Genomic DNA, 26,717 nt, shown 5'->3' on the forward strand with positions numbered 1-26,717 from the left:
CAGAGAAGACAGGATTTAACAAACACATATGAATGCTGAATCATTAAATTGATAACTTTTAGTCTCCAGTATGTTAGAGCAGCTAGAAGTAAAAACCTAAAATTATGGAATTGTAACCCATGTCAAACTCTAAAATATGTTCTACAACTAATTGTAGTGCTGTGCTTTGATATTTAAAGCTGTTTTGTATATGTTATTTTTCACAAAAAAAGAAGGAAAAAGGTTGATTATGATGATAAAAAAATATTTAAGCCCTCTAGCCTCCTATATTCTGGAGCAGCTAGGAGGAAAAATATGAGAGGATCATATGGTAGCCCATGACAAACTCTGGAATCTGTCCTGCAACTACTTGTTGAAGAGTGCTTTGAAAACTATTGCTTTTTTATTTCTTTGCTTTATATATACGCTATACTAATAAAAAAACCCATAAGACTGTAAAATAAAAACAGTGAACCGTAATGTAAACTGTGGGCTATAGTTAATAGTATAATTATAATAATATTGTTTTATCAATTGTAACGAAGATACCATACTAATGCAAAATGGTAATAATAGGGAACACTGTGTGTGATGGGGGAATATTTGGGAACTCTGTATCTTCTGCATAATTTTTTTGTAAACCTACAACGTCTCTAACAAAAAATAAATCTAAAAAAATTAATTATTTTTATCTTATCAGTTGCTTACAGATTAAAGGGATTAAAGAAGAATAAGTAGAAAACTGAAGGACAAAAATTATTCCAAGCTTTGAACCTGATAAAAGGGATATTGATGGTAAAATGAGGAAAGTAAATTAATTTTTTTTTTTTTTTTTTGCATGGGCAAGCACCGGAAATCAAACCCGGGTCTCTGGCATGGCACGTGAAAATTCTACCTGCTAAACTACTGTGGCCCTATTTTGTTTTATTTTTGAAAGGCAGAACTCTAATAAAATCAGTTTTAGATTCTTCATTTGACATTCAAGATAAAATATACTTGGCATTGAGAAGACCTCATTAAGTGGTTAAAGTTAATGTAATTGGATAGCAGGTAGTTAGATTAGTGCATCAAAGAGGAGACAATTAGAAAGATTTGGGAGTTAGCATCATCGATATAGAATTCCAAGTGTTGTGCAGAAGAGTGTAATACAGATATTTGAACCCTGGTATTATGACCTTATCACCAGAGGAAAAAAAATTGCCCATTACAGTAAAATAAAAAGAAAAGATTAGAGAGTAACCATCTTTAATCTATTAATGTTTCTCTTCTAACCAGGGAAACATGAATTAGGTTGGCATTTGTTACTGGCAGAGCTATCTGTTAATGCAATTATGCACATATTCAAAATTTAGGAATGAAAATCCAGTGTCCAAAACCTTTGAATTCCAAAGAAAGCTTTGCTTAGACTGCACTGGTAATCCTCTTTCCTAATACTTTTTGCACAAAAATTGCCATCTTGGACTATGCTGTTCATGTTTTTATGTCTTATCTTAAAATTGATTGGACATTATTGGCATGTGAATATTTCGAGGAAGAAAGGCAGTTTTGGGGACAGGTTATTACTCTAGGCTACTCAGCACTGAAGAGGCAAAGCATCTCCCTCACCAGACTTTTCCATTCTTTACTTAAAAAAGAAATGGTATATCTAAAAAAAGACATATCACAGATGCTTGGAAAATTCTGCCTGAACAAGTCTTCCATGAGAATAATAGATTTATGTCTTCCATGAGAATAACACATAGATAAGTGCTAAATACTCTAATAAAGCATAGTGATGATACTGGAATCAATTAGTCATCTATGCATTTGTGTAGAAATCTTCTAAAATGGTTTTATATGATATACGGAAATGTGGCAATGAAATTGGAAATTAACTTACTAAAATTAGACCATGTAGTAATCATATGATCAGAGCTTTCTTCTAGCCTGGCGACTATTTGCAAAGAAATATATTTTACTGAGCCATGACAAAATAGATTAAGGGGCAGTAAGAGAGAAAGTGGCATTTTTAATGTCATAAATTCAAGAACCAAAATTTCATAGTTTCTTTACTTTCATGAATAAATGTTTTCTTCTTTTTAGTGTATACCTTGGAGAAGAGAATGAAGATAATCACAAAACTAGATTTTGTAATGCATTAATCAGCAAAGCATGAACATTTTCAAAGAGTTAATTGTTGGGAAAATATATTTTCTTTTATTTCTTTATCTTTATAGAAATAAAATCTCTATGAAAAATGACAAATACAAGAATCAGCAATATTCTCGCAGTTAGAAAAATATGCAATTTTATTACAATTTCAATAAACTCAAGCTACAAAGTAGCTTCCTGTAATCTTCTGACTTTGGCTGAGGGATGGCACTGAGGTATTCAAGAATTATTGGTAAATTTTTTTTTGACTTGGTTAAACTATGATTAGTTTTCTAGGCGACACATTTTTTTAGGTCATGAATCTTATGAAGATAGGTCTTTAGTTCTAATTTGGCTTGGATTTGAATTGCTCTGATGCTTTTTACAAAAAATACAATGCTCCAAGTACTGTTTCGGACCATATCTTAAAGCCCTTTTTCATTATAGTAATTAGTATATGCCTCTATCATAACGATTATCAAATACTATTTTAACTATATGTCTTTTCCCCTACAAAATATAAAATGCTTAATTGCTAGGTTCTTGTCTCTATGTTTTTTGAGTCTCTAGACTTGACCCTAAAGCTGGGTACATAGTAAATGATTAATAGTTGGGGGAGGGTGTGAGGAAGGAAGGGAAAAAGAAGAGAGTTCCCCAGGTGATCAAACCCTAAAAGTTTGAGAATCACTGCGTTAGTGCTAACGTGGATGAAGGGGCAACACTCACATTCAAATATTTTTTATAATTTCAAAGAAAAAAATTAAACTTTCACTAAAAAAATCACATTTTCTTTAAAAGAGATATTTCTACTACGGAACTTTTAAATGTTTATTTAGAGAGGGATGGAAAGAAAAACTCCCAACTTTTCCGTTTCCGTTCTCCTTTTGTAGGCCCTTTGCCACTCCTAAATTTCCAGTTAGAAATAATGGTCTAATGTCTATCTTTGTAATTCAGTTTTAAAATTCTGTTTGTAATAGCCCTCCACAATTTTTTCTCTAAGGTAACAAGGAGCGCATTCTATCATAATCGACAAGAGCAGAAGCTGGAATCTTGCAAACGAATTTTTATTTCAGTTCAGTGACTAGGTAACTAACAGTAATGTGCTTTTTAGCGTCTTTGAGCCTGATTCCTTACATCTGTAACCCCAAACCCTAAGAAGACTAACGGAGATGTACGTAGAGCGTTCGTCGTGACTCCCGAAGCCGCTTGCGCTTCCCGGAAGAGGGTAAAGCCGCCACACAGTTAACTCCAGTGAGAAGCGGATGGAAGAGACTGATCCCGAGAGAGACTTTTACCTTCTTCCAGCCCTCAAGGACCATCCTCGCCCGTCAGCACTCCCAAGGGTTCCTAGAGAATTCAGCCGGGCGGGGGTGGTGGTTGTGGTGCGAACCTGGGACTTGAATTTTTTCCAAAAACTCTTCCACGTCATTCGCCAGCGGAGAGAAAGGAGAACCAGCGCAGTACTGACGTAGGAACTGCCTCACGCAGATTTCTGTCTCTTTAAGAGCTCCCGGCTCGCGTCGGTGCCCGGGCAGAAGGCGGAACCGGAAGTTGTGGAGAACGCGCCGATTTTCAACATGGCGGCCGTCGGTTCCTCCGGGGCATTAGCTCCGGAAACCGTGGCTGCCCAGCTCTTGGTTGTCCTGTGGTTCGCGTCAGTCACCACGGGACCTTGGGCGGCTGCCGCCACCTCCGGGGGCGAGGAGACGCTTAAGTGTGAGGACCTCAAAGTGGGACAATATCCTCTGTGGGGAGCGGGAGGCTCTGGGTGAGGTAGATTTGGGTCTCGAGTGAGTCGTAGCCCTCAGAACCGAATAGGGCTGTCCTGAAAAGTGTAGCCTCTTATGACCGGAGAACCCCGGGAAATAGAAAGCTGCGGGTGGAAAGGATGGAGGCCACTTTGATCGTTGCACTGGTAATACAAACATAAAACAGATTCTCCCCTGGGAAAGTTTGCCGATTTAGGGGGAGACACGCAGATCTTTAATAACAGTACAGCAAATGTGTGTTGCCCGTTACATGTGTTACTTCAAATAATCCTCAAATTCCGTGAAATGCCATATGCGGCGGACGAATTCTGCTCTATGTTGTAACTTTGGGTAAATTATTTGGTCTCTGTTTTCTCACGAGTGAAAATGGGAGTAATAATAATACCAACTTAAAGAGCCGTTATGATGTTTTAAAGCATTTAGAACTGGGCTTGGCTCACAGCGGATATATGAGCTAGCAATTTCTTACAGAGCAGGAAAACTGACGCTGAAGGGTTAAATGAATCTGCCAGTTGTTTCTCAGCACTGGCGAAGTGACGAAGGGACAAGATGCAATGGGATTTATATTCAAATTAAAATTGCTACTTTTCTACAAAATTAGATACTGTTTTATACGAATTATAGAACAAGAACTAGTAACAGAAGCCAGAGATATAAGAGTTTGTGAAAGGAAATCTTCAAATTAAGAAAATTCTAACCCATAGTATTTTAAGGTGAACTGGAGAAAGACAGCCACTATTTGATTTTTACAATAGAATAGCTCTAACTTGTTGAACACCGTTATACTTAGAGTTTGAGAATCACTGACCTCATAAGTTGAATCCTGTTCTTGGCAAAAATATCATGATGATTCTAAGAAAGAAATTGGGCAGTATGAAGAGATTGGGCATGATGATTCTAAGAAAGAAATTGCAACCTGGAGAGAAGTGGCTGAGCATACAGGGCTGTGAGATAACAAATCAAAAATTTCTGTTACTTCTGATGTAAAGATGGTTTCTAGTAGCTGTTCCAAAACCTCAAATAGAGGTAATGTTCTCTTCTCCAGGAACATCTTGTGAATACCTACCCATTTCAGTTCCAACAATAAAATATTTATGGAGCAAATATTCCCTGAGTGTTTGAACACCTACAGAATAATTACTATACCTTTTTGAAAGCTTAAAACCCTGTCAGGGCGACCACACAGACCCGACTGCATTGAACCATCTTGCTTGGGTTGAAAATTGCTTTAGGCTTGGAATCAAGAGACCCGATTTTACTACCTCTTACCTATTTGACTTTGGATAGGTGACTCAAACTTTGAACCTCAGGTTGTGTGATGTGGGGAATAATAGTATGTACTTCACAGCGTTAGTTGTGTTACATGAAATTATGTGCCTGGCAATAGCAGGAACCGGGTAAATTAGTACAATCCAAATCAGATTCTCAAATCAGATTTTTTTTTTAGCCTAAAGCATTCTTATGATAATGTGATTAAGATTTTTATTTCATTCTTTATTTTTTGTGCTTCTGCCCTGACTATGATCTTTAAGGAATGTATACTCTGCTAGAGCTTTTAACATAAGTTAATACTCAGGTATTGTTTAGCAACATTGTAAATATATTTGTGCCTGCATTTGTTGACTTGGGCAGAGTAACAACCTCTCTACATGTGACTATAAATGTGAACATAAAATGAGAGATTTAAAGATGAGGAAAATATTTTGTGTTGAAATACAGTTCATATTTCCTTAACTTGTCTTACATATATTTGTAAAGATCCAAAAATAAGTGATGCTACGCAAGAACCAGTTAACTGTACAAACTACACAGCTCATGGTAAGACTTCCAGAAACATATCTAAAAATAATATTTTAAAAGCAAACTATTTCATAGTTAAATTTACAGTAATTAAATGTTTTTTTTCCTTAAGTTGTAACATTGTTATCTAATTTCTAAAGCAACTAGAATTGAGAGGGAGTTGTCAATATTTACTTTTAAAAATACTCTTACTACTATGGGCAGGGGGCGGGGATAACCTAGGTATGGAGTCCGGCACTCCAGTGTTTGCACTCCTGTGGGCTCCCTGCCTCTGCACCAGGCTCCAGCTTTCTGCCTCTCAGTTCCTCAGCCTCTGCAATCATGGCTGCTGCATATGATGCAGAAGGCTCTCCCAGGAGTTTGAATACCCACCTCTACTTCTCTGGAAACAGATCTTTTCCCTCTCCCTGGTGTTCCCCTCTTGGACTTGAAACAGCTCCTTTTGCCTTGAGGGGAGAGGTGGGGAGAGACATGTCAGAGAGGAATTTCCCAAGTCAGTCTTTCCCAGCTGGAACAAAGCCTTTTAGCTCCAAACTCTGGAGAACAAAGAGAATACCTTCTGGCTCTAAACTCTGGATAGGGGTTGAGGGAGGAACCAGGAAGTGTGCCAGCAGCTTTTCCCATGACACCCCAAAGCTGTGCTTTCTTGATTTGCCTAGCAATTGCAGCCCTTCAACTGTCTTCTGCTGCTCTTAGAAAGTATACCACCTTTAAGTCTCTTCTACTGCTTTTGTCTGGGGTGAGTTGAAACAAGGGCTAACCTCAGACTCAGCTCTTCAGTGATCTGACATCACTAATCAAAAGCTGTAATCATTGATAAGCCCATGCCCACCCTGGATCTTAGGCAAATGGATTTTTATGTCCCTTTCTGAATCCAGGAAGCTATGCCAGGGGCCAGACCTGTCTGCTGTCTACTGCGAGAGTGGGGCTTGACACCAGTAATTGCTGTGTATTTACTGTATATGTTGGTTTTAATCTGTTATGTACCCCAGAAAAGACTGTGTTCTTTTAATCCATCCACATGGGGGAAGTCTTTTTGTTGGGTGGGACTTTTGATTAAGTTATTTCCATAGAGATATGACCCAGCCAACTCAAGGTGGGTCTTCATCCTTCACTGGAGTCCTTTAAGAGGGCTTACGGGAAGAGAGAGAGAGCACAAAAAGAAAATACCCCAGGAGAAACTGAGAGAAAAAGAAATGCCCAGAGACATTTTGGAGACTGCCATTGAAATCAGAAGCCTGGAGAGAAGGACCAGCAGCCGTTGCCATGTGCCTTCCCATGTGACAGAGGAAGCCCTTCTTCAGAGAAGGTATCTTCCTCTTGATGACTTAATTTGGACATTTTCATGACTTAAAACGGTAAATTTGTAACCTGATGAAACTCCTTTGAAAATCCATCCTATTTCTGGTATACTATATTGTGGCAGCTTTAGCAAACCAAAACACTATAATTTACCAGCCTTTTCCCACTAGTCTCTGGATGCTGTACAATGTTCTACTGGACTCTAGAGTTTTGAAATCGTTGATTCAGACAGTTCTTGCCTGCTTAATAGTTCTGGTGGAGGGATGAATTCCTGGAGCTTCCTACTCTTATCCTCTCTATAAATAGGGCCTTTTGATGAGGATGCTTCATTTAAGGTGTGGCCCCAGTGAATCAGGTTGGGTTTTAATCCTAATTATTGGAGTCCTGTATAAACAGAGTGGAAGTCAGATAAAGAGAGAAGTCACAGGGAATAGCTAGAAGCTGGAAGAAACTGAAATTCAGAAGAGAAAATAGAAGATGCCACCATGTACATTGCCATGTGACAGAAAAACCAAGGACCAAGGATCTCTTATAGCCAGCCCCAGAATGCTGTAGTCTTGTGGGAGAAAATATCGCCATGCTGGTGCCTTGTTTTTGTACTTCTCCTAGCCTCAAAACCTTAAGCCAATAAATTCCCATTGTTGAAGCCAAAATATATATATATATATATACTCTTTTAATTATATAAAATGAGAAGTTTTTCATTTTCATTCATTTCTTTAACCTTTGAGTCAGTTTGTATAGCTTTCTTGATGTGCTTTATTTACCAAGCTATGTTATGCAAAGATACTTCTTTTGTTAGGTTTTTTACAAAAACCTAACAAGAAGAGCTTGAAATGGGAAGTTTAATAGGTTACACTGAGAAACTTTGTTATCCATAATATGTACTATAAAAAATACAAAGGTATATACTAAGTACAAAAATAGTGCTGTAAGAATTTTAAGTATGCATCAGTATTTTCGTAGTGTTTTGATAATGAATAACACCATTAGTTTAGTCTGATAATTTGGGGGAAGCTTCTGTTCTAAAATATGTGTTTAATCCAGGTAAAAACTGATAAATTTATTTCTGATTAATCTTCTGAAGGTGTATGTGTTAGAATTGGATGGTCGTCAGGGCCATTTAGCATTCTTATTTGCCTTGGTACCCAGCTTTATAGTATCATTTTGGGGGGGAAATATACCCATTCAGTATATTCTCATTATTTTACAGGTTGGACAGGAAATAAACTGATATTGATGTTTTCTTTATCATAAAAGCTATTCTTAAACAGATTCATAATGTTAATAAGATTGAAGAATTGTTACAGAAAAACTTATTCATAAGTATCTCATTCAAATAATCTCTTGATTAAGAATATATATATGTTCATATATACAGATATCCTTTTATCTTCTCTTTCTTTGTTTCTTGGTACGTGTTGGTACAATTCTAATCAGCAGAGATATTTGAAAGTAAATTGTATTACAAGTTTTAAATTTTGACTTTGTTACTGTTCTAAAGTAGTGAAATTTTACCATTAAACAGTAATTGGCTATATGTATGATTTTTTTACAAGATTTTCTTAATATTTAAGCATTTATTTATTTCATATGTATTAAACTTAATTATTTTCCAAGAAATTCCCTCTTTAGTTAATAACTATGGGCTGATCTGCCTGCTTTATATTTCTAAGTCTTTATAATCTGCTTTTGGAACACAGGGAATAGAGTAGATACACATAAAGGAGAATCAGCTCTCAGATATAGTTGTTTCAACCATATACGTAAAACTAAAACTGTCAAAATATGAAAGTTTGAACAACTAATAGTATCTAGTTGAAAAATAGAAAGATATGGTTCTTTAGTTTTAAATATTTTTACAAGTCATTTTACAGCTCATCTATAAATGTTTGTTTTTTTAAAATTTTGTATGGAACCTATCATCTCAAAAAATAATGCATTTCTATTAAGGAAGGTGGATTGGACAATAACTCCAACTGAAATTATAGTGTTTTGTATTGCAGATAACTTTTTTTTTTATTAATTAACGGAAAAAAAGAAATTAACCCAACATTTAGAAATCATGCCATTCTACATATGCAATCAGTAATTCTTAACATCATCACATAGATGCATGATCATCTTTTCTTAGTACATTTGCATCGGTTTAGAAGAACTAGCAACACAACCGAAAAAGATATAGAATGTTAATATAGAGAAAAAAAATAAAAGTAATAATAGTAAGAACAAAACAAAACAAAACAAAAACCTATAGCTCGGATGCAGCTTCATTCAGTGTTTTACCATGATTACTTTACAATTAGGTATTATTGTGCTGTCCATTTTTGAGTTTTTGTATCTAGTCCTATTGCACAGTCTGTATCCCATCAGCTCCAATTACCCATTATCTTACCCTGTTTCTAACTCCTGCTGAACTCTGTTACGAATGACATATTCCAAGTTTATTCTCGAATGTGGATTCACATCATTGGGACCATACAGTATTTGTCTTTTAGTTTTTAGCTAGACTCACTCAGCATAATGTTCTCTAGGTCCATCCATGTTATTACATGCTTCATAATTTTATCCTGTCTTAAAGTTGCATAATATTCCATCGTATGTATATACCACAGTTTGTTTAGCCACTCGTCTGTTGATGGACATTTTGGCTGTTTCCATCTCTTTGCAATTGTAAATAACGCTGCTATAAACGTTGGTGTGCAAATGTCCGTTTGAGTTTTTGCCCTTAATTCCTTTGAGTAGATTCCCAGCAATGGTATTGCTGGGTCATATGGCAATTCTATATTCAGCTTTTTGAGGAACTGCCAAACTGCCTTCAACAGTGGTTGCACCATTTGACATTCCCACCAACAGTGGATAAGTGTGCCTCTTTCACCACATCCTCTCCAGCACTTGTCATTTTCTGTTTTGTTGATAATGGCCATTCTGGTGGGTGTGAGATGATATCTCATTGTGGTTTTGATTTGCATTTCTCTAATGGCCAGGGACATTGAGCATCTCTTCATGTGCCTTTTGGCCATTTGTATTTCCTCCTCTGAGAGGTGTCTATTCAAGTCTTTTTCCCATTTTGTAATTGGGTTGGCTGTCTTTTTGTTGTTGAGTTGAACAATCACTTTATAAATTCTGGATACTAGACCTTTATCTGATATGTCGTTTCCAAATATTGTTTCCCATTGTGTAGGCTGTCTTTCTACTTTCTTGATGAAGTTCTCTGATGCACAAAAGTGTTTAATTTTGAGGAGTTCCCATTTATTTATTTCCTTCTTCAGTGCTCTTGCTTTAGGTTTAAGGTCCATAAAACTGCCTCCAATTATAAGATTCATAAGATATCTCCCTACATTTTCCTCTAACTGTTTTATGGTCTTAGACCTAATGTTTAGATCTTTGATCCATTTTGAGTTAACTTTTTTTTTTTTTTTTTAATATAAGGCTGACTTTATTATTTTTTGTTTGTTTGTTTTGCTTTTTACATGGGCTGGGGCCGGGAATCGAACCGGGGTCCTCCGGCATGGCAGGCAAGCACTCTTGCCCGCTGAGCCACCGCGGCCCGCCCCATTTTGAGTTAACTTTTGTGTAGGGTGTGAGATATGGGTCTTCTTTCATTCTTTTGCATATGGATATCCAGTTCTCTAGGCACCATTTATTGAAGAGACTGTTCTGTCCCAGGTGAGTTGGCTTGACTGCCTTATCAAAGATCAAATGTCCATAGATGAGAGGGTCTATATCTGAGCACTCTATTCGATTCCATTGGTCGATATATCTATCTTTATGCCAATACCATGCTGTTTTGACCACTGTGGCTTCATAATATGCCTTAAAGTCAGGCAGTGCAAGACCTCCAGCTTCGTTTTTTTTCCTCAAGATGTTTTTAGCAATTTGGGGCACCCACCCTGCCCTTCCAGATAAATTTGCTTATTGGTTTTTCTATTTCTGAAAAATAAGTTGTTGGGATTTTGATTGGTATTGCATTGAATCTGTAAATCAATTTAGGTAGGATTGACATCTTAACTATATTTAGTCTTCCAGTCCATGAACACGGTATGCCCTTCCATCTATTTAGGTCTTCTGTGATTTCTTTTAGCAGTTTTTTGTAGTTTTCTTTATATAGGTTTTTTGTCTCTTTAGTTAAATTTATTCCTAGGTGTTTTATTCTTTTAGTTGCAATTGTAAATGGGATTCGTTTCTTGATTTCCCCCTCCGCTTGTTCATTGCTAGTGTATAGAAATGCTACAGATTTTTGAATGTTGATCTTGTAACCTGCTACTTTGCTGTACTCATTTATTAGCTCTAGTAGTTTTGTTGTGGATTTTTCCGGGTTTTCGACATATAGTATCATATCGTCTGCAAACAGTGATAGTTTTACTTCTTCCTTTCCAATTTTGATGCCTTGTATTTCTTTTTCTTGTCTAATTGCTCTGGCTAGAACCTCCAACACAATGTTGAATAATAGTGGTGATAGTGGACATCCTTGTCTTGTTCCTGATCTTAGGGGGAAGGTTTTCAATTTTTCCCCATTGAGGATGATATTAGCTGTGGGTTTTTCATATATTCCCTCTATCATTTTAAGGAAGTTCCCTTGTATTCCTATCCTTTGAAGTGTTTTCAACAGGAAAGGATGTTGAATCTTGTCAAATGCCTTCTCTGCATCAATTGAGATGATCATGTGATTTTTTCTGCTTTGATTTGTGGATATGGTGTATTACATTAATTGATTTTCTTATGTTGAACCATCCTTGCATACCTGGGATGAATCCTACTTGGTCATGATGCATAATTCTTTTAATGTGTTGTTGGATACGATTTGCTAGAATTTTATTGAGGATTTTTGCATCTATATTCATTAGAGAGATTGGCCTGTAGTTTTCTTTTTTTGTAATATCTTTGCCTGGTTTTGGTATGAGGGTGATGTTGGCTTCATAGAATGAATTAGGTAGTTTTCCCTCCACTTCGATTTTTTTGAAGAGTTTGAGGAGAGTTGGTACTAATTCTTTCTGGAATGTTTGATAGAATTCACATGTGAAGCCGTCTGGTCCTGGACTTTTCTTTTTAGGAAGCTTTTCAATTGACTAATTCAATTGACTAATTCAATTTCTTTACTTGTGATTGGTTTGTTGAGGTCATCTACGTCTTCTTGAGTCAAAGTTGGTTGTTCATGTCTTTCCAGGAACCTGTCCATTTCCTCTAAATTGTTGTATTTATTAGCGTAAAGTTGTTCATAGTATCCTGTTATTACCTCCTTTATTTCTGTGAGGTCAGTAGTTATGTCTCCTCTTCCATTTCTGATCTTATTTATTTGCATCCTCTCTCTTCTTCTTTTTGTCAATCTTGCTAAGGGCCCATCAATCTTATTGATTTTCTCATAGAACCAACTTCTGGTCTTATTGATTTTCTCTATTGTTTTCATGTTTTCAATTTCATTTATTTATGCTCTAATCTTTGTTATTTCTTTCCTTTTGCTTGCTTTGGGATTAGTTTGCTGTTCTTTCACCAGTTCTTCCAAGTGGACAGTTAATTCCTGCATTTTTGCCTTTTCTTCTTTTCTGATACAGGCATTTAGGGCAATAAATTTCCCTCTTAGCACTGCCTTTGCTGCGTCCCATAAGTTTTGATATGTTGTGTTTTCATTTTCATTCACCTCGAGGTATTTGCTAATTTCTCTAGCAATTTCTTCTTGACCCACTCGTTGTTTAGGAGTATGTTGTTGAGCCTCCACATATTTGTGAATTTTCTGGCACTCTGCCTATTATTGATTTCCAACATCATTCCTTTATGATCCGAGAAAGTGTTGTGTATGATTTCAGTCTTTTTAAATTTGTTAAGACTTGCTTTGTGACCCAGCATATGGTCTATCTTTGAGAATGATCCATGAGCACTTGAGAAAAAGGTGTATCCCGCTGTTGTGGGATGTAATGTCCTATAAATGTCTGTTAAGTCTAGCTCATTTATAGTAATATTCAGATTCTCTATTTCTTTATTGATCCTCTGTCTGGATGTTCTGTCCATTGATGAGAGTGGTGAATTGAAGTCTCCAACTATTATGGTATATGAGTCTGTTTCCCTTTTCAGTGTTTGCAGTGTATTCCTCACATATTTTGAGGCATTCTGGTTCAGTGCATAAATATTTATGATTGTTATGTCTTCTTGTTTAATTGTTCCTTTTATTAGTAGATAGTGTCCTTCTTTGTCTCTTTTAACTGTTTTACATTTGAAGTCTAATTTGTTGGATATTAGTATAGCCACTCCTGCTCTTTTCTGGTTGTTATTTGCATGAAATATCTTTTCCCAACCTTTCACTTTCCACCTATGTTTATCTTTGGGTCTAAGATGTGTTTCCTGTAGACAGCATATAGAAGGATCCTGTTTTTTAATCCATTCTGCCAATCTATGTCTTTTGATTGGGGAATTCAGTCCATTGATATTTAGTGTTATTACTGTTTGGATAATATTTTCCTCTATAATTTTGCCTTTTGTATTATATATATCATATCTGATTTTCCTTCTTTCTACACTCTCCTCCATACCTCTCTCTTCTGTCTTTTTGTATCTGACTCTAGTGCTCCCTTTAGTATTTCTTGCAGAGCTGGTCTCTTGGTCACAAATTCTCTCAGTGACTTTTTGTCTGAGAATGTTTTAATTTCTCCCTCATTTTTGAAGGATAATTTTTCTGGATATAGGAGTCTTGGCTGGCAGTTTTTCTCTTTTAGTAATTTAAATATATCATCCCACTGTCTTCTAGCTTCCATGGTTTCTGCTGAGAAATCTACACATAGTCTTATTGGGTTTCCCTTGTATGTGATGGATTGTTTTTCTCTTGCTGCTTTCAAGATCCTCTCTTTCTCTATGACCTCTGACATTCTAATTAGTAAGTGTCTTGGAGAACGCCTATTTGGGTCTAATCTCTTTGGGGTGTGCTGCACTTCTTGGATCTGTAATTTTAGGTCTTTCATAAGAGTTGGGAAATTTTCAGTGATAATTTCTTCCATTAGTTTTTCTCCTCCTTTTCCCTTCTCTTCTCCTTCTGGGACACCCATAACACGTATATTTGCGCGGTTCATATTGTCCTTGAGTTCCTTGATGCCCTGTTCAAATTTTTCCATTCTTTTCCCTATAGTTTCTGTTTCTTTTTGGAATTCAGATGTTCCATCCTCCAAATCACTAATTCTATCTTCTATCTCTTTAAATCTATCATTGTTGGTATCCATTGTTTTTTCCATCTTTTCTACTTTATCCTTCACTTCCATAAGTTTTGTGATTTGTTTTTTCAGTTTTTCTATTTCTTCTTTATGTTCAGCCCATGTCCTCTTCATGTCCTCCCTCAATTTATCGATTTCATTTTTGAAGAGATTTTCCATTTCTGTTCGTATATTCAGCATTAGTTGTCTCAGCTCTTGTATCTCATTTGAACTATTGGTTTGTTCCTTTGACTGGGCCATATTCTCAGTCTTCTGAGCGTGGACCGTTATCTTCTGCTGCTGGCGTCTGGGCATTTAGACAGATTTCCCTCTGTGTCATACCCAACAAGGTTGTAAGATTTTTCTGCAAAATCTCTGGGTTCTGTTTTTCTTATCCTGCCCAGTAGGTGGCGCTCGTGGCACACGTTTGTCTCACGTGTTTGGAAGGGATCCCCCCGGTCACCGATCTCCGTGGCTTGGGGATTTCCGATCCAATTCTCTCCGTTGGTTCGGGGGGGGCGCGCGTGGTGGGGGCGTCAGCCGCCGCGGCTTGAGGGGACCCTGTGGCTGGTCGCCGGCTGCAGCTGGCCCAGGGAATTCGCCACCGGCCCAGGAAGTCGTCCGCTGGGGAGGGCCACCGCGGCTTGGGTAGCCCTCTGATCCGAGACTCGTAGCCGGACCAGGAAGCCGCCCGCAAAAGAGGGGCGCCGGCCACCTCGGCTTGGGAAACTTGCCTCTCCGAGACTCTCAGCCAGCCCCCGAAGGAGGGAGGGAGGAGCTCCGGCCGCCACAGCTGCCGCTGCTTGGGAAATCGCGCGCCATTCGGGGATCTCACCACAGCTGAGTCTCGCAGTTAGTCTAGCCAGTCCAGACTGGGGTACGCTGTGTGTCCATTCCCTGCCATGGCCCCGGGAGCTGTTCTGCACTGTTTCAGTTCACCTAGTAGTTGCTTTGGAGGAGGAACTAAGACGCACGTACCTTACTAAGCCGCCATCTTGGCCCCGCCCCTGCAGATAACTTTTTAAGACCTGATTTTAGATAGTCTGCAGTAATATGTAACAAGGCTGTATGACAAGAAAGTGACAGCTTCACACTGAGCAAATGCAGGTTAATACTTTTAGAGAAAAATTATCCAAAAATTCTATGTTTTATGGCATAGATCTCCAATTTAGAACTGACTAGCTTGAGGATTTGACTTTTCACATTGCTTTTTTTGAAGAAAAACCTTTGTTTGGCTATAGTTATTCTTGCTGGTCACTTCTTCGTGGAGGTGAGATGGCATTACCGAGACACAAATTTTAGCTTTCTTAACAAGATATCTCTAACTGACTTACATGCCTGATACCTAAATCACTAGTCTTCAAACTGGAATACATCTATCCCTGGGGCTGAACAAAGCTTTCCAAGAGGTAAGCAGGTACAGGTGTCTTTAGAGAATGGATTTCCAGATCCTCTGCTTTTTTTATGTTCATTTTTTTCTAAAATGGATCTTCCTGAGAACTTTGTAAAATTTCTGAATTTTAAAGGACAGCTATTCATCTGTATTCTCAAATGGATGATGATGGCTATGAAATTACTGTAGATCCCAATATATTCATTTAAAAGAATGCTATTACAATTTAATTTTAGTTGGAGTATTTACAACTATTTAATTACATTATTTGCAACTATTTAAATCCGTGATGGAAAATTCTAGAGTAAATAGTTCTGTAAAATTCTTTTAGAGTGTGTGAGCAAAAATGTTTGAAGACCACTAATCTAGATCAGGTTTCCTCAACCTCAGCACTGTTGATGTTTTGGACTGGATAATTCTTTGCTATGGTGAGGCTGTCCTGTGCATTGTAGGATGTTGAGCATCATCCTTCACCTCTACTCTTAGATGCCAGAAACAGTCCCCCAGTGGTGAACACCAGAAATGTCTCCAGACATTGCCAAATGTCTCCTGAGGAACAAAATTGCCCCTGGTAAAGAACTAATGGTCTAGACCATATTGATGTACTTTCAGTCAATAACATAAAATATAAGTATTTCAGGTGTTTGCTATTAATCTCAATTTTGAGTTACTACTGTATAGCTCTCATCAGAGCATGACCTAAGGTGGGAGACTTTTAAGAGATGCAGTGTAGGAACATGATAATATTTATTCACAGGAGTCAATAAATTATATCCCTCTATCAAGTCAAGTGGCCAAATAGCTACATATAAATTGTCTTTTAACTTTTGTCCCTTCTCTTTTTAGACCTTAATATTATACCCTTGCTTTCATTTGAGGTCATCGTATGAAATGGTTATGTGGAAAACTTCTCTATTGTTTTGTAAAATTTCTTATTGAGGACATTTTCCTTTATGTTCCATCTTGCTCATATCATGGAACATCAATTTCCTGCATCAACTTAGAGGTGAATTGGTATGCTTGCTTTCTGTTGTACCACACCAGCTATATTAAAGCCTTTTGTCTTAACTACGAGGAAGCTGTGAGCTAAATTTGTTGCTCAGGGTGTCTTCCTTTAGCCTAGTGTCCTAGTACGTTATTTCTTTACTCATGCTCCCTATTCCCCCTTCATTTTATTAATTTTTTTCTTGTTTAAACAGCTCTCAGTTGTGCTGAATCTGTGCCTTTTATTGTAAGCACCTCATTGTTTTGGAAATTTAAATGTATTTGGTAAATAAATAAAATGCATTAAGGTAATGTAATTTGGACTATCAATAACCCCTAAAAAGGATGCCAAAGCCATTATAGGACTTTTTCCCTAGGTGTCATTTTCCCGGTGTACTACCTTGGCCTACAAAAGAACAATGGTTTTTTTTAAATCTTAAGAAAATAATTATGAACTAGATGGAAAATACCATATTCCCCTCATAAAACTCTGAATTATCTGTGTTTCTACCTACATTAGTAGAAGAAGTTCTGTGTGCATTTTTCTCAAAATAAATAAACAAATCTAGAATTGTTGAATCTTAACAGAAGTGTTTGCTGAAACTAGCCTAAGACTGTTAGTGCTTTTCAGTATAAAATTCACCATTTTATACTGGAGGAAAAGGGACTAATTTTTGTTGAGTACCTACCATATGTTTAGTCTTCTGTTAGATACTTCATCTTATTTAATCCATGCAATGGTCTATGAGGTAGGTGATCTTAGTGCCACTTTTACTTACAAGGAACCCAAGGTTTTGAAAGGGGCAATGCCCAACAAAGAAATAATCTCTTCTCATTCTGTAGTTGTTGCGTTTTCGACTTCAGGACAGTGCCTTCCTGACCCATTATAAGTTCTGTAAGCTTACTTCTTCTTATGTCACCTGGAGTATAAGTAAAGATCGAAGTTGCTAAGTTTTGAAATAATATACTACTTCAAGTCCTAGAGGGACTGTAGAAATAGAAATACATTTAAAATAAATAAAATCTTAATTTATGGCAGCTGTTATTTACAAAGGTTGATATAAGCTGAAAATAAAGTCTAGATTATGTTAAAATAGTTTAATAGATAAATTACTCAGTGAGTTTCCAATAAAAAATCAGGAGGTATTCTTTCATTCTTGGGATGAAGTAATGGGCAGTAATATTGTGCTCCTTTGCCACCTTTGTCCTAGGTAGGGGATTGAACTAGATGGGCCATGCATCTAACCCAGTGTGGCAATCCTGATATTTTTATTAAGCTATCAGTATATCATTTTTATTTTCATCTTGTATGGGAGTATATACATAATGTAGCTTTTCCTATCTAAAGTAAAACATTATGTTAGTTGTTATATAGGGAGGTGGCTTGATTGTTATAATATTTTATTTCCTATGTGTTATGCTAGTTTTAGAAAAAACATAAATGTATACCTTTCCTGCAGAAAAAAAAAAATAATGGTTTCTTAACTTTTTTCTGTCTTCAGTTCAATGTTTTCCAGCACCCAACATAATTTGTAAGGATTTCAGTGGCAATGAAACACATTTTACTGGAAGTGAAGTTGGTTTTCTCAAGCCTATATCTTGCCGAAATGTGTAAGTTCATTACTGAAGTTGAAATTTTCAGATTACCTGTTTGTGTTGTACATTGATTGCATGGAGTGAAGAGATAAAGAGTTAATAATGGGAAAAATCCTGCACTAATACAGCTTTCATCTTTTTGTCTGTGTCAGGAAAACATCTATTTTAAGTGTGTATGTATGTGTGTATATATATATATATATATTATAAACATGATTTGCCAAACAGAACTGGGTTCATTATATGGGTAAATAAAGAATATAAATGACCTTATTGTTTGTCAATTCAGGCTAATTTATGTCAGCAAAGGAATTATGAGGCAATTCTGTTTTTAGAATTTTGGAGAGTTCTAAAGTACAAAGGATTGTGTACCTATAGTAATAGTATTAGAAGCACACTATTATTACTCATTTGCGCATTAAGAGCATTTTGAAAAGTTGGTTTCATTCTTTGTGATAGATGTGGATGATAAATGATCATGTTAAACAGAATGTAAAAGTTATTGGTTTGGTATATATTCTAGTCTACTAGCTACCAGAATGTAATATATCAGAAATGGAATGGCTTTTTAAAAGGAAAATTTAATACATTGCTAGTTTACAGTTCTAAGGCCAAGAAAATGTCCCAATTAAAGCAAGTCTATATAAATGTCCAAATTAAGGCACCAACAAGAGGTTACCTTCACTCAAAAAAAGGCCAATAAAGTTCAGGGTTTCTCTCTTAACTGGAAAGGTGCATGGCAAACATGGTGACGTCTGCCAGCTTCCTCTCCAGGCCTCTTGCTTCGTGAAGCTCCCCCAAGGGCGATTTCCTTCTTCATCTCCAAAGGTTTCTGGTTGTATGGGCTCACCTTGTGGTTCTAATTCTAAAGGAACTTTCTCCAAAACTGTTTCCTTTTTTTTTTTTTTTTTAATTTGGGGACAAGAGTCTATACATTTTATTTGAAAAATATGTGACCACTAGCCATTTTCAGCATATGCATATGAAAATTTTGAGCTCATGAGAACACCATTTTATAATCTTATCAGATTGGTTTTATGAAGAATACAGTAAAAATAGAGAACTATTGAACAATCTAATTCAAAGTCTAGAAGACAAAACTAAATGCAAACTGATGACAAATGAATCCCGACGTAACATATTTGCCACTGATTGCTACATTTAATAGAGTGTCAGTTCCTTCTGGAGCTATCCCATTTTCAGATTACCTGCTTGTGTAAAGAAGCCACATTTTCCGCGGTTTTCAAGTGTTTATTTTTCCAAGGTTTTTATCTTTGCTCCCTGAAGTTTTAATGGGACTTTTCTCAAAGTATCTCACTGCTGTCTGCAGAGCATCTCCTCCTTCATCATCAGCATGTTGATAATTTTCCTCTGGATTGTTTTGTCCATGTTTCAAGATGCTCTCTGAGTCACTTGGTTTTTCTGTTATTTTCCAGACTGAGAGGCTGGTTTGACAACTTTTACTACCCTGTGGAGTCCTCTTTTTTGTCCAGGAGTTCTTAACTCTCTGAGTTGACATTACTGCATATGTCCAGTCCCATTTCCTTAGAACAGACAAGGCCAGAGCAGAACAACCAGAGCAGACTGATTGTCTTTACAACCCAGAGGGAAGTTCCAGGTTTCAAGTTGTTTCCTACAATCCTATGGAAAGAATGGTGCATGAACTGCTTCTGACGCCATCCCACTGAACTATCTCATGGCTTCCCAAGTATCCCTTTCATGGCCTTCCCCCCGCGGTGAGCCAACTTGGCTACAACTAGTGCACTGAGCAGATTCCTGGGCAGGAAAAAAACTGACTCCAGCCATACCTATAAGGGTAGACGCATCCTCAGAAATTGGGGCGATTCCCTTTGCTCTTCCAGCTCCCAATTTGTGCAATGTTTAATACCTATTACCTGACACACTCCCAGGCCCTACCTCTCCCTGTTTCCTCTTTTAAAGGAGTCCATTAAACTAATCAAGACTCACCGGGAAAGGGTGGAGTCACAACTCCAGGGAAGCCATCTAATCAAAAGTTACCACCCACAAGTGGGTGGGTCACATCTCTATGGGAACAATCAAAAAGCTCCCAGCCAACAATGTTAAATGAGGATTAAAGGACATGGCTTTTCGGGGGTACACCCCAGATTCAAACTAACCCAGTGTATATTAAGACAAAGGCTTTATTTTTTAAAAGCGGTCTCTGTTTAAAGGTCTTTTGAGTTTGCTTTTTGTTTTTGCCACAGTAGAGTTAACATCTTAAATTTCTGCTTAGTTTTACCCATTCTTATATCAAGAAATAATAAGTATTTGCCTGTTTCTACAGGCTCTCTTAAAATTCTTAGAAAGAAATAGAGTCCTTTTTTTTTCCTCTTGACCCTATTTCATTGTGTTAATGAGGACTTTTATAGTCTATCTTGCTGTATAATCCAAACCAATCACTTAAGCTTCTTGGGCCCAAGATTTCTAGTTAGTGAAGTAAAAGCTATTAAAATGGAATTATTTCCAAAGTACCTAGATATGGTTTAGTCAGTTTTAAATATGTAGATTGTTTTATGCCTTAAACATTCCAAAAAGACAAATAGTGAAGTGCTGGTCCAAGATATCAGAGGTTGTAATACAAAAACTATGAAAATCATATGTTGAGAACAGCTAAACACTCAGGTTAGACCTTAAAGGTTTGTGGTACCTTTGTTGAGTAACCTTGATGGTCTGTTACTTAATTTCCAATGAGCTACTAAGTAGCATTTATCTTGCTTACAGACATTGATGTCAATTATAGGATATATAACCATTAAGAAAGCAAGATACTCCAAGTGTACTGGCCAATTTATTCCTCTCCTATAGTAAGATGTAGAATTCCAAGGTGGCACTTGCTTGTTAAGAAGCAAATCAAAACAAGGGGAGTCAGATTGATGGATAATTTTGATAGTAAGAGTCACAAAACAAAGATGAATTGATATATCCTCCTCCTTTATCAGGATATTCAGGACAAGCCTACTAAAGGGCCAGTTGTCTGGTCAGTAGTATCTCCTATAGACACTACTAAATAAAGACCTACTGACGAATTCTTACTCCTTCAGTATCTCCTGTCTAGTTTCCATATTATCATTCAACTCCTCTTAACATATCCTTTTTCAAATTGTATATAATATTAAAACTTCATCTTTGGTATTACAAGCATAGTCGTTCTATAATGTATTCTCCAGAAACTGAAGCCTGATAACTGTATCTGATTACCAAGCCACGCACGTATTTGTGCTGGGCATATATTTCAGTCATAGTAGGCTAACTGCTGTAACACGTCTCCAGAATTTCATTGGCCTAACACAAAGTTATTTCTCAACCACGTCATAGTCCAATTTGGGTTAGAATGGATGTCAGGATGAGGTAAAGTGGTGTGATGGTTGCTCAACAGTCATGCAGGGACCCCACTCCTTTCAGTTTGTGGTTTTGCTTCCTCTAGTCCTTGGAATCCTTTCCACTCAGCCAACAGATGGGAAAGAGGAATGGGTACCTCTTGGAGGAGTACTTTATGGGCCTGGACTAGAAATCTCTTCTGTCCTCATTTCATTGGCCTTACCTCAGTTATAGGCTAGGAAATGTAGTTAAGTTGTATGTCCAGAAGAAAAAGAAATTTTTTGGTGAACAACTAGGCAATCTCTGCCTCAATACCAATCTTCAGATTATTCTTTAGGGTGGTTTACTTATATAATTGCTTTTCGAGTTTCATTCCTTTTCCCTGCAAACTTCTTGAAAGAGTTGGTTCTTTAATACTTATCTATCATCATTTTTTTGTCTAGTGCCAAACGCCATACTGAAATTCACCAGTGGGGATCTTTGTTGCTTTATCATATAGGTATTTGATATAGTTGTAGTTTTTCAACAACATTTGGCTATTCCTGTCTTAAAATACTTTCTTTGCTGGGCCTCTAGCATAAAAAATTCTTCAGTTTCATTTGATTCCTGTTCCTTTTCTGTTCCTTAAATTTTGATATCCCCTAGATTATATCCTTGGTTCTTATCTCTTTCTTATTTGTCTGTCCCTTTTTTGTAGTCTTTATATATTTTAAGGTCCAGAAATGAAGCTATCATCTTTTCCATCAAATAATTTTCCTCTTTCTCTTAGTGAATGGCATCCTGTTCTACCCAGTTTCCTAAGCCAAAAACTTTGGAGTCATTCTTGACTTCTCCTTTTCTTTAATTTTCTACATTTAGTCTTGTTTTCTGCTTTTTAAAAATTTCCCAATTTTGTTCACTTCTCTCACACTGCTGTTGTCCTTTAGGTTTCAGCCTGAGTTTCTGCAAAGCCTCCTAATTTATTTGTCTGCTTCCAGTGCATTGTCCCATTCTACTATAGAAGGGGTGCCAGTGCTTTCGGATCAAGTCTGACATACAATATTAGACACATAAACAAGATCCCTGTCTCATCTTTACCTCCCTGACATAACTTATTCCTTATTTCTTTTAGGTTCCAATCTCTCTCTTGTCTCTGAGCTATTTAACACCGCTCCCAAGTCCCCACAAATGTCCTCATTGTGAGTGCATTGCAAAAACTGTTAAGGATAGTAAGCAGGGGACCGATGTGATCAGATTTGACTTTAGAATGACAACTCTGGCTACCTCTATTTCTTTATTGCTTTTTGCAGTAAAACCCCAAAGAATTGTCTAATACTTCTCTTCTTCACTTCTTCCCCCCCCCCCCCGCTTTTTAAATATTTTTATTGGTAAATCTTCGCATACATATGCTCCATATTTGTTGTACAATCGGTGGCTCATGGTATCATCACATAGTCGTGTATTCATCACTGTGACCATTTTTAGAATATTTGTATCACTTTAGAAAAAGAAATAATGAGAAAAAAGAAAAAAAACTCATACATACCATACCCCAGACCCCTCCCTCTCATTGACCACTAGTATTTCCATCTACCTAATTTATTTTACCCTTTGTCCTCCCTATTATTTATTTATTCTTTACCCATATTTTTTTACTCATCTCTCCATACCCTGAATAAAAGGAGCAGCAAACACAAGGTTATCACAATCCTACAGTCACATTTTTAAAGTTATATTTTTATACAGTCATCTCAAGAATCAAGACTACTGGAACACAGCTCAGCAGTTTCAGGTACTTCCCTCCAGCCTCTCCACTACACCATAAACTAAAGAGGGATACCTATGTAATGCATAAGAATAACCTCTAGGATAACCTCTCAACTCTGTTTGAAATCTCTCAGCCATTGAAACTTTATTTTATCTCGTTTTTCTGTTCCCTATTTTGGTCAAGAAGGCTTTCTCAGTCCCTTGATGCTGGGTCCTGGCCCATCTCAGGATTTCTGTCCCATGTTGCCAGGGAGATTTACACCCCTGGGAGTCATGACCCATGTACAGGGGAGGGCAGTGAGTTTACCTGCTAAGTTGGCTTAGAGAGAGAGGCCACATCTGAGCAACAAAAGAGGTTCTCTGGAGGTGACTCTTAGGCCTAATTTTAAGCATTCTTAGCCTTTTGCAGGAATAAGTTTTATAGGAGCAAAACCCAAAATCGAGGGCTCAGCCTATTGATTTGCTTGTCTCCACTGCTTGCAAGAATATCAGAAATTCTCCAAATGGAGAAGTTGAATATTTCCTCCTTCCTCCCATTTTTTTTTTAAAACTAAATCTGTTCTATCTTTTGTCCTCACCAAGGCACTAGAATGGCTCTTGTTGAAGTCACTAATGATCTCTTGTTTAAAATTAGTGGTAAGTCCTCAGCCATTATCTTTTGGGAACCATCAGCCCCTTTTGGCAGAGTTGATCACTCTGTCTTCCTTAATACACTGTCGTCATTGGACTTCCAAGATAACTCATTCTTTTAGTTTGACTTCCTCCTGTTAGCTGCCTCTCACTCTCCTTTTTGTTTTCTTCTCTTCTCCCTGACCTCTTAGCAGTAACTCAGGGCTCAGGGCTCAGGTCAAGGACCTCTTCTCTAGTCTATCTCATATGACGATCACATGGCTTTATATACTATCTAGATGCTCTTTTTTTTCTTAACCAAAAAAAAAAAAAAATGGGGATTTATTTGTGTAAGACCTTTGCCAAAGAATATGTACAGATGAACAATAAGCTCATGAAAAAAAAGTTCAACATTTTTTATCATTATGGAAATACAAATTAAACTTGGATAAAGTACCATTGTACACCCACTAAACTAGATAGAATGACTAAAATTAAAAAAGAATGAATTTACCACATGTTAGGGAGGATGTGAGCAACTAGGGCTCTCATCTGCTGCTAATGGAAATATAAAATTGTATGTCATCTTTGAAAACAGTTTAGAAGATTCTTAAAAGTTTAAATATCAACCTAATCATTCCATCTTGGGCATTTATTTAAGAGAAATAAAGCATGTATCCACTAGAAGCTTTAAGTTTAAAGAAAATAAACCGTATTTATTATATTGACACCAGTATCTCAAATAATCACTTAGGCTTCGTTATATAGACAATACCACAGATTCATTTAAAGTTCTGTAACTTATCTAGATGCTTTTAATTCTCTGTATCTCCAGCCAAACTTCTCTCTCTAACTCCACACTTGTAAATCCAGCTTTCTTTTCCACATGCATACTTGGTTGTTTAATAAGCATCTCAAACTCAACATATCTAAAACTGAAATCCCAATTATTCTTCCAAGATATATTCCTTCCTAGCCTCCCTCAACTCAGTTGTTGCTAACTTGATCCTTTAATTGCTTAGGCTAAAATTTTTTGTTATCTTTATTCTTTTCTTTTTTTTCATACCCTTTAATACATCAGGAAATACAGTTGACTGTACTTCAGAAAATAGCCAGAATTCCTTTACTATTACTCTAGACTAAGCCACTACTATTTCTTATCTATATTACTGTAGTGGCCCTCAAACTCCCTTGTTCCCTGTGACAGTTTGAATTTGTTCAACAAATATTCGTTCCTTTCACCTGCCCCCCCCCCCCACTTTCGCACTCCCCCCACAACCCTCCTCCTCCCCTCCCATCAACTGGGTAGTGTACTTCCTTACTCCACTGATTTTAAGCTTGACCATGTGACTTGACTTGGCCTATATAACATTATTAAGTGTGGCACAGGCAGAGCTTTAAATGTGCGTATGGAGTTTAGCTTTCCTCTTGTTCTTTGGTGATATGTCCTGAAAAGAACTTGTCCCAAGTAGCTGCTGCCCCTTCAGTCTGGGCCCTAGAAAAATTTAAGTAGAGCTGACTTAAACTGAATCTGTAGCCCAGATCAAAGACCAGCCAAAACCTCAGCCTGAAGCAGAGGCTGTCTGAACCTAGCCTGAATTAGCTGAACACAGTCAATCTGCAATCCACAATATGAGAATAAATGCTTATTGTAAGCCACTGAATTTTGGGATGGTGTGTTATACATAACATTATTATACTAAGAGCTTTTTAGTATCCCTAGTGTGTATTTTCAGCACAGCAGCCACAGTGGTTCTTTTAAATTCTGAGGTGGATCATATAACACCTCTTCTTTACACCTTACAATAGCTTCCCATTTCTCTCAGCCAGTCTTTAGAGTGAAATACAATGCCCTGTATGATCTGCTCCCCACCCCTACCTTTACCTTGACTTCTAGTGTTCTTGCCTTCTCTCACCCCACTTCTGCTATACCAACCTCCTTAATAGTTCCCATCCTCGCATGCTGCTTTCTACCTCATATTTCTTTTGCCTGGGACACTCTTTTCTTGGAGATATGGCATGGCTAACTCACCTTCTTCAGGTCTTTGCTCAAATATCACCTTCTCACAGAGCCAACCCTTATCACCTCATTTAACATTGCAACATTCCCTATCTCTATCATAGGCATTCTGGCTTCCCTACATGCCTTACTTCACTTCTTTTTTTCATAGTATTTATGGCTTTCTAGCATAGTATATGCTTTACTTTTTTAATATGTTTATTATTTGGTGCCCCTAGATTATAAATGCCAAAGGGACAAGGTTATATATATCCCAGTATAGCACAGTGCCTGGCACCTTGTAGGCACCAAAAAAACCTTAATTGAATGAATAAAGAACGAATGAACAAATAAGAAATAATTAACATTTTTGTTTTCTGAAATGTTCATCTGTTGGAAATACGTGATTTTGACACTCAGGTTTTAATTTTGTGTAGAAATGGCTATTCATATAAAGTGGCAGTTGCGTTGTCTCTTTTCCTTGGATGGTTGGGAGCAGATCGATTTTACCTTGGATACCCTGCCTTGGGTAAGTTTTATTAAAAAAAAAATCCCAGTGAAACTTGTATTATAATTAAGTGTATATGTTCTCATAAGTGAAATCTCTGCAAGTTATTAATATTTATTAGGTCCATGTAACTAGTTGAATGATTGACATTCTTTCATGATTATAGAGCTTTCAGTTACCTCTACAATTCAGTTTTTGTAAGAAATAATGATTTTTTTCCTGTGTATTCACTTTTTGAAAATACACACTCCAAATAGTGTAGGCTTTTACTTAAAACAGTAGACTTAAGCTGTCACTGCTAGGGCTGGGCACACAGTGGACATTCAATAATGTTTTATGAATAAATCTTAATTCCTACCCTTCCAAAATTTATCCCTTCTACCCGAAC

The 26,717-nt window shown here is 37.0% G+C and overlaps 1 protein-coding gene across 4 annotated transcripts in view; it reads left to right on the forward strand.

Moving 5' to 3' along the window:
- Nucleotides 1-3,312: 3,312 nt before the first annotated feature.
- TM2D1 (TM2 domain containing 1) overlaps nt 3,313-26,717 on the forward strand; it is a 46,776-nt gene continuing 23,371 nt past the window's right edge. Inside the window, exons 1-4 of one of the 4 annotated variants that reach the window (XM_077149464.1) lie at nt 3,330-3,847; nt 5,623-5,696; nt 18,035-18,143; nt 26,259-26,350. In XM_077149464.1, the coding sequence (XP_077005579.1) occupies nt 3,687-3,847; nt 5,623-5,696; nt 18,035-18,143; nt 26,259-26,350 (436 nt within the window). In that variant the 5' untranslated portion in view covers nt 3,330-3,686. Of the gene's footprint in view, nt 3,848-5,622; nt 5,697-18,034; nt 18,144-26,258; nt 26,351-26,717 lie in introns of all 4 variants that reach the window. The other 3 variants (XR_013170881.1, XM_077149465.1, XM_077149466.1) reach the window with 3 other exon arrangements.

The sequence above is a fragment of the Tamandua tetradactyla genome, chromosome 2 (assembly GCF_023851605.1).
Source record: "Tamandua tetradactyla isolate mTamTet1 chromosome 2, mTamTet1.pri, whole genome shotgun sequence".
NCBI classification, from domain to species: domain Eukaryota; kingdom Metazoa; phylum Chordata; class Mammalia; order Pilosa; family Myrmecophagidae; genus Tamandua; species Tamandua tetradactyla.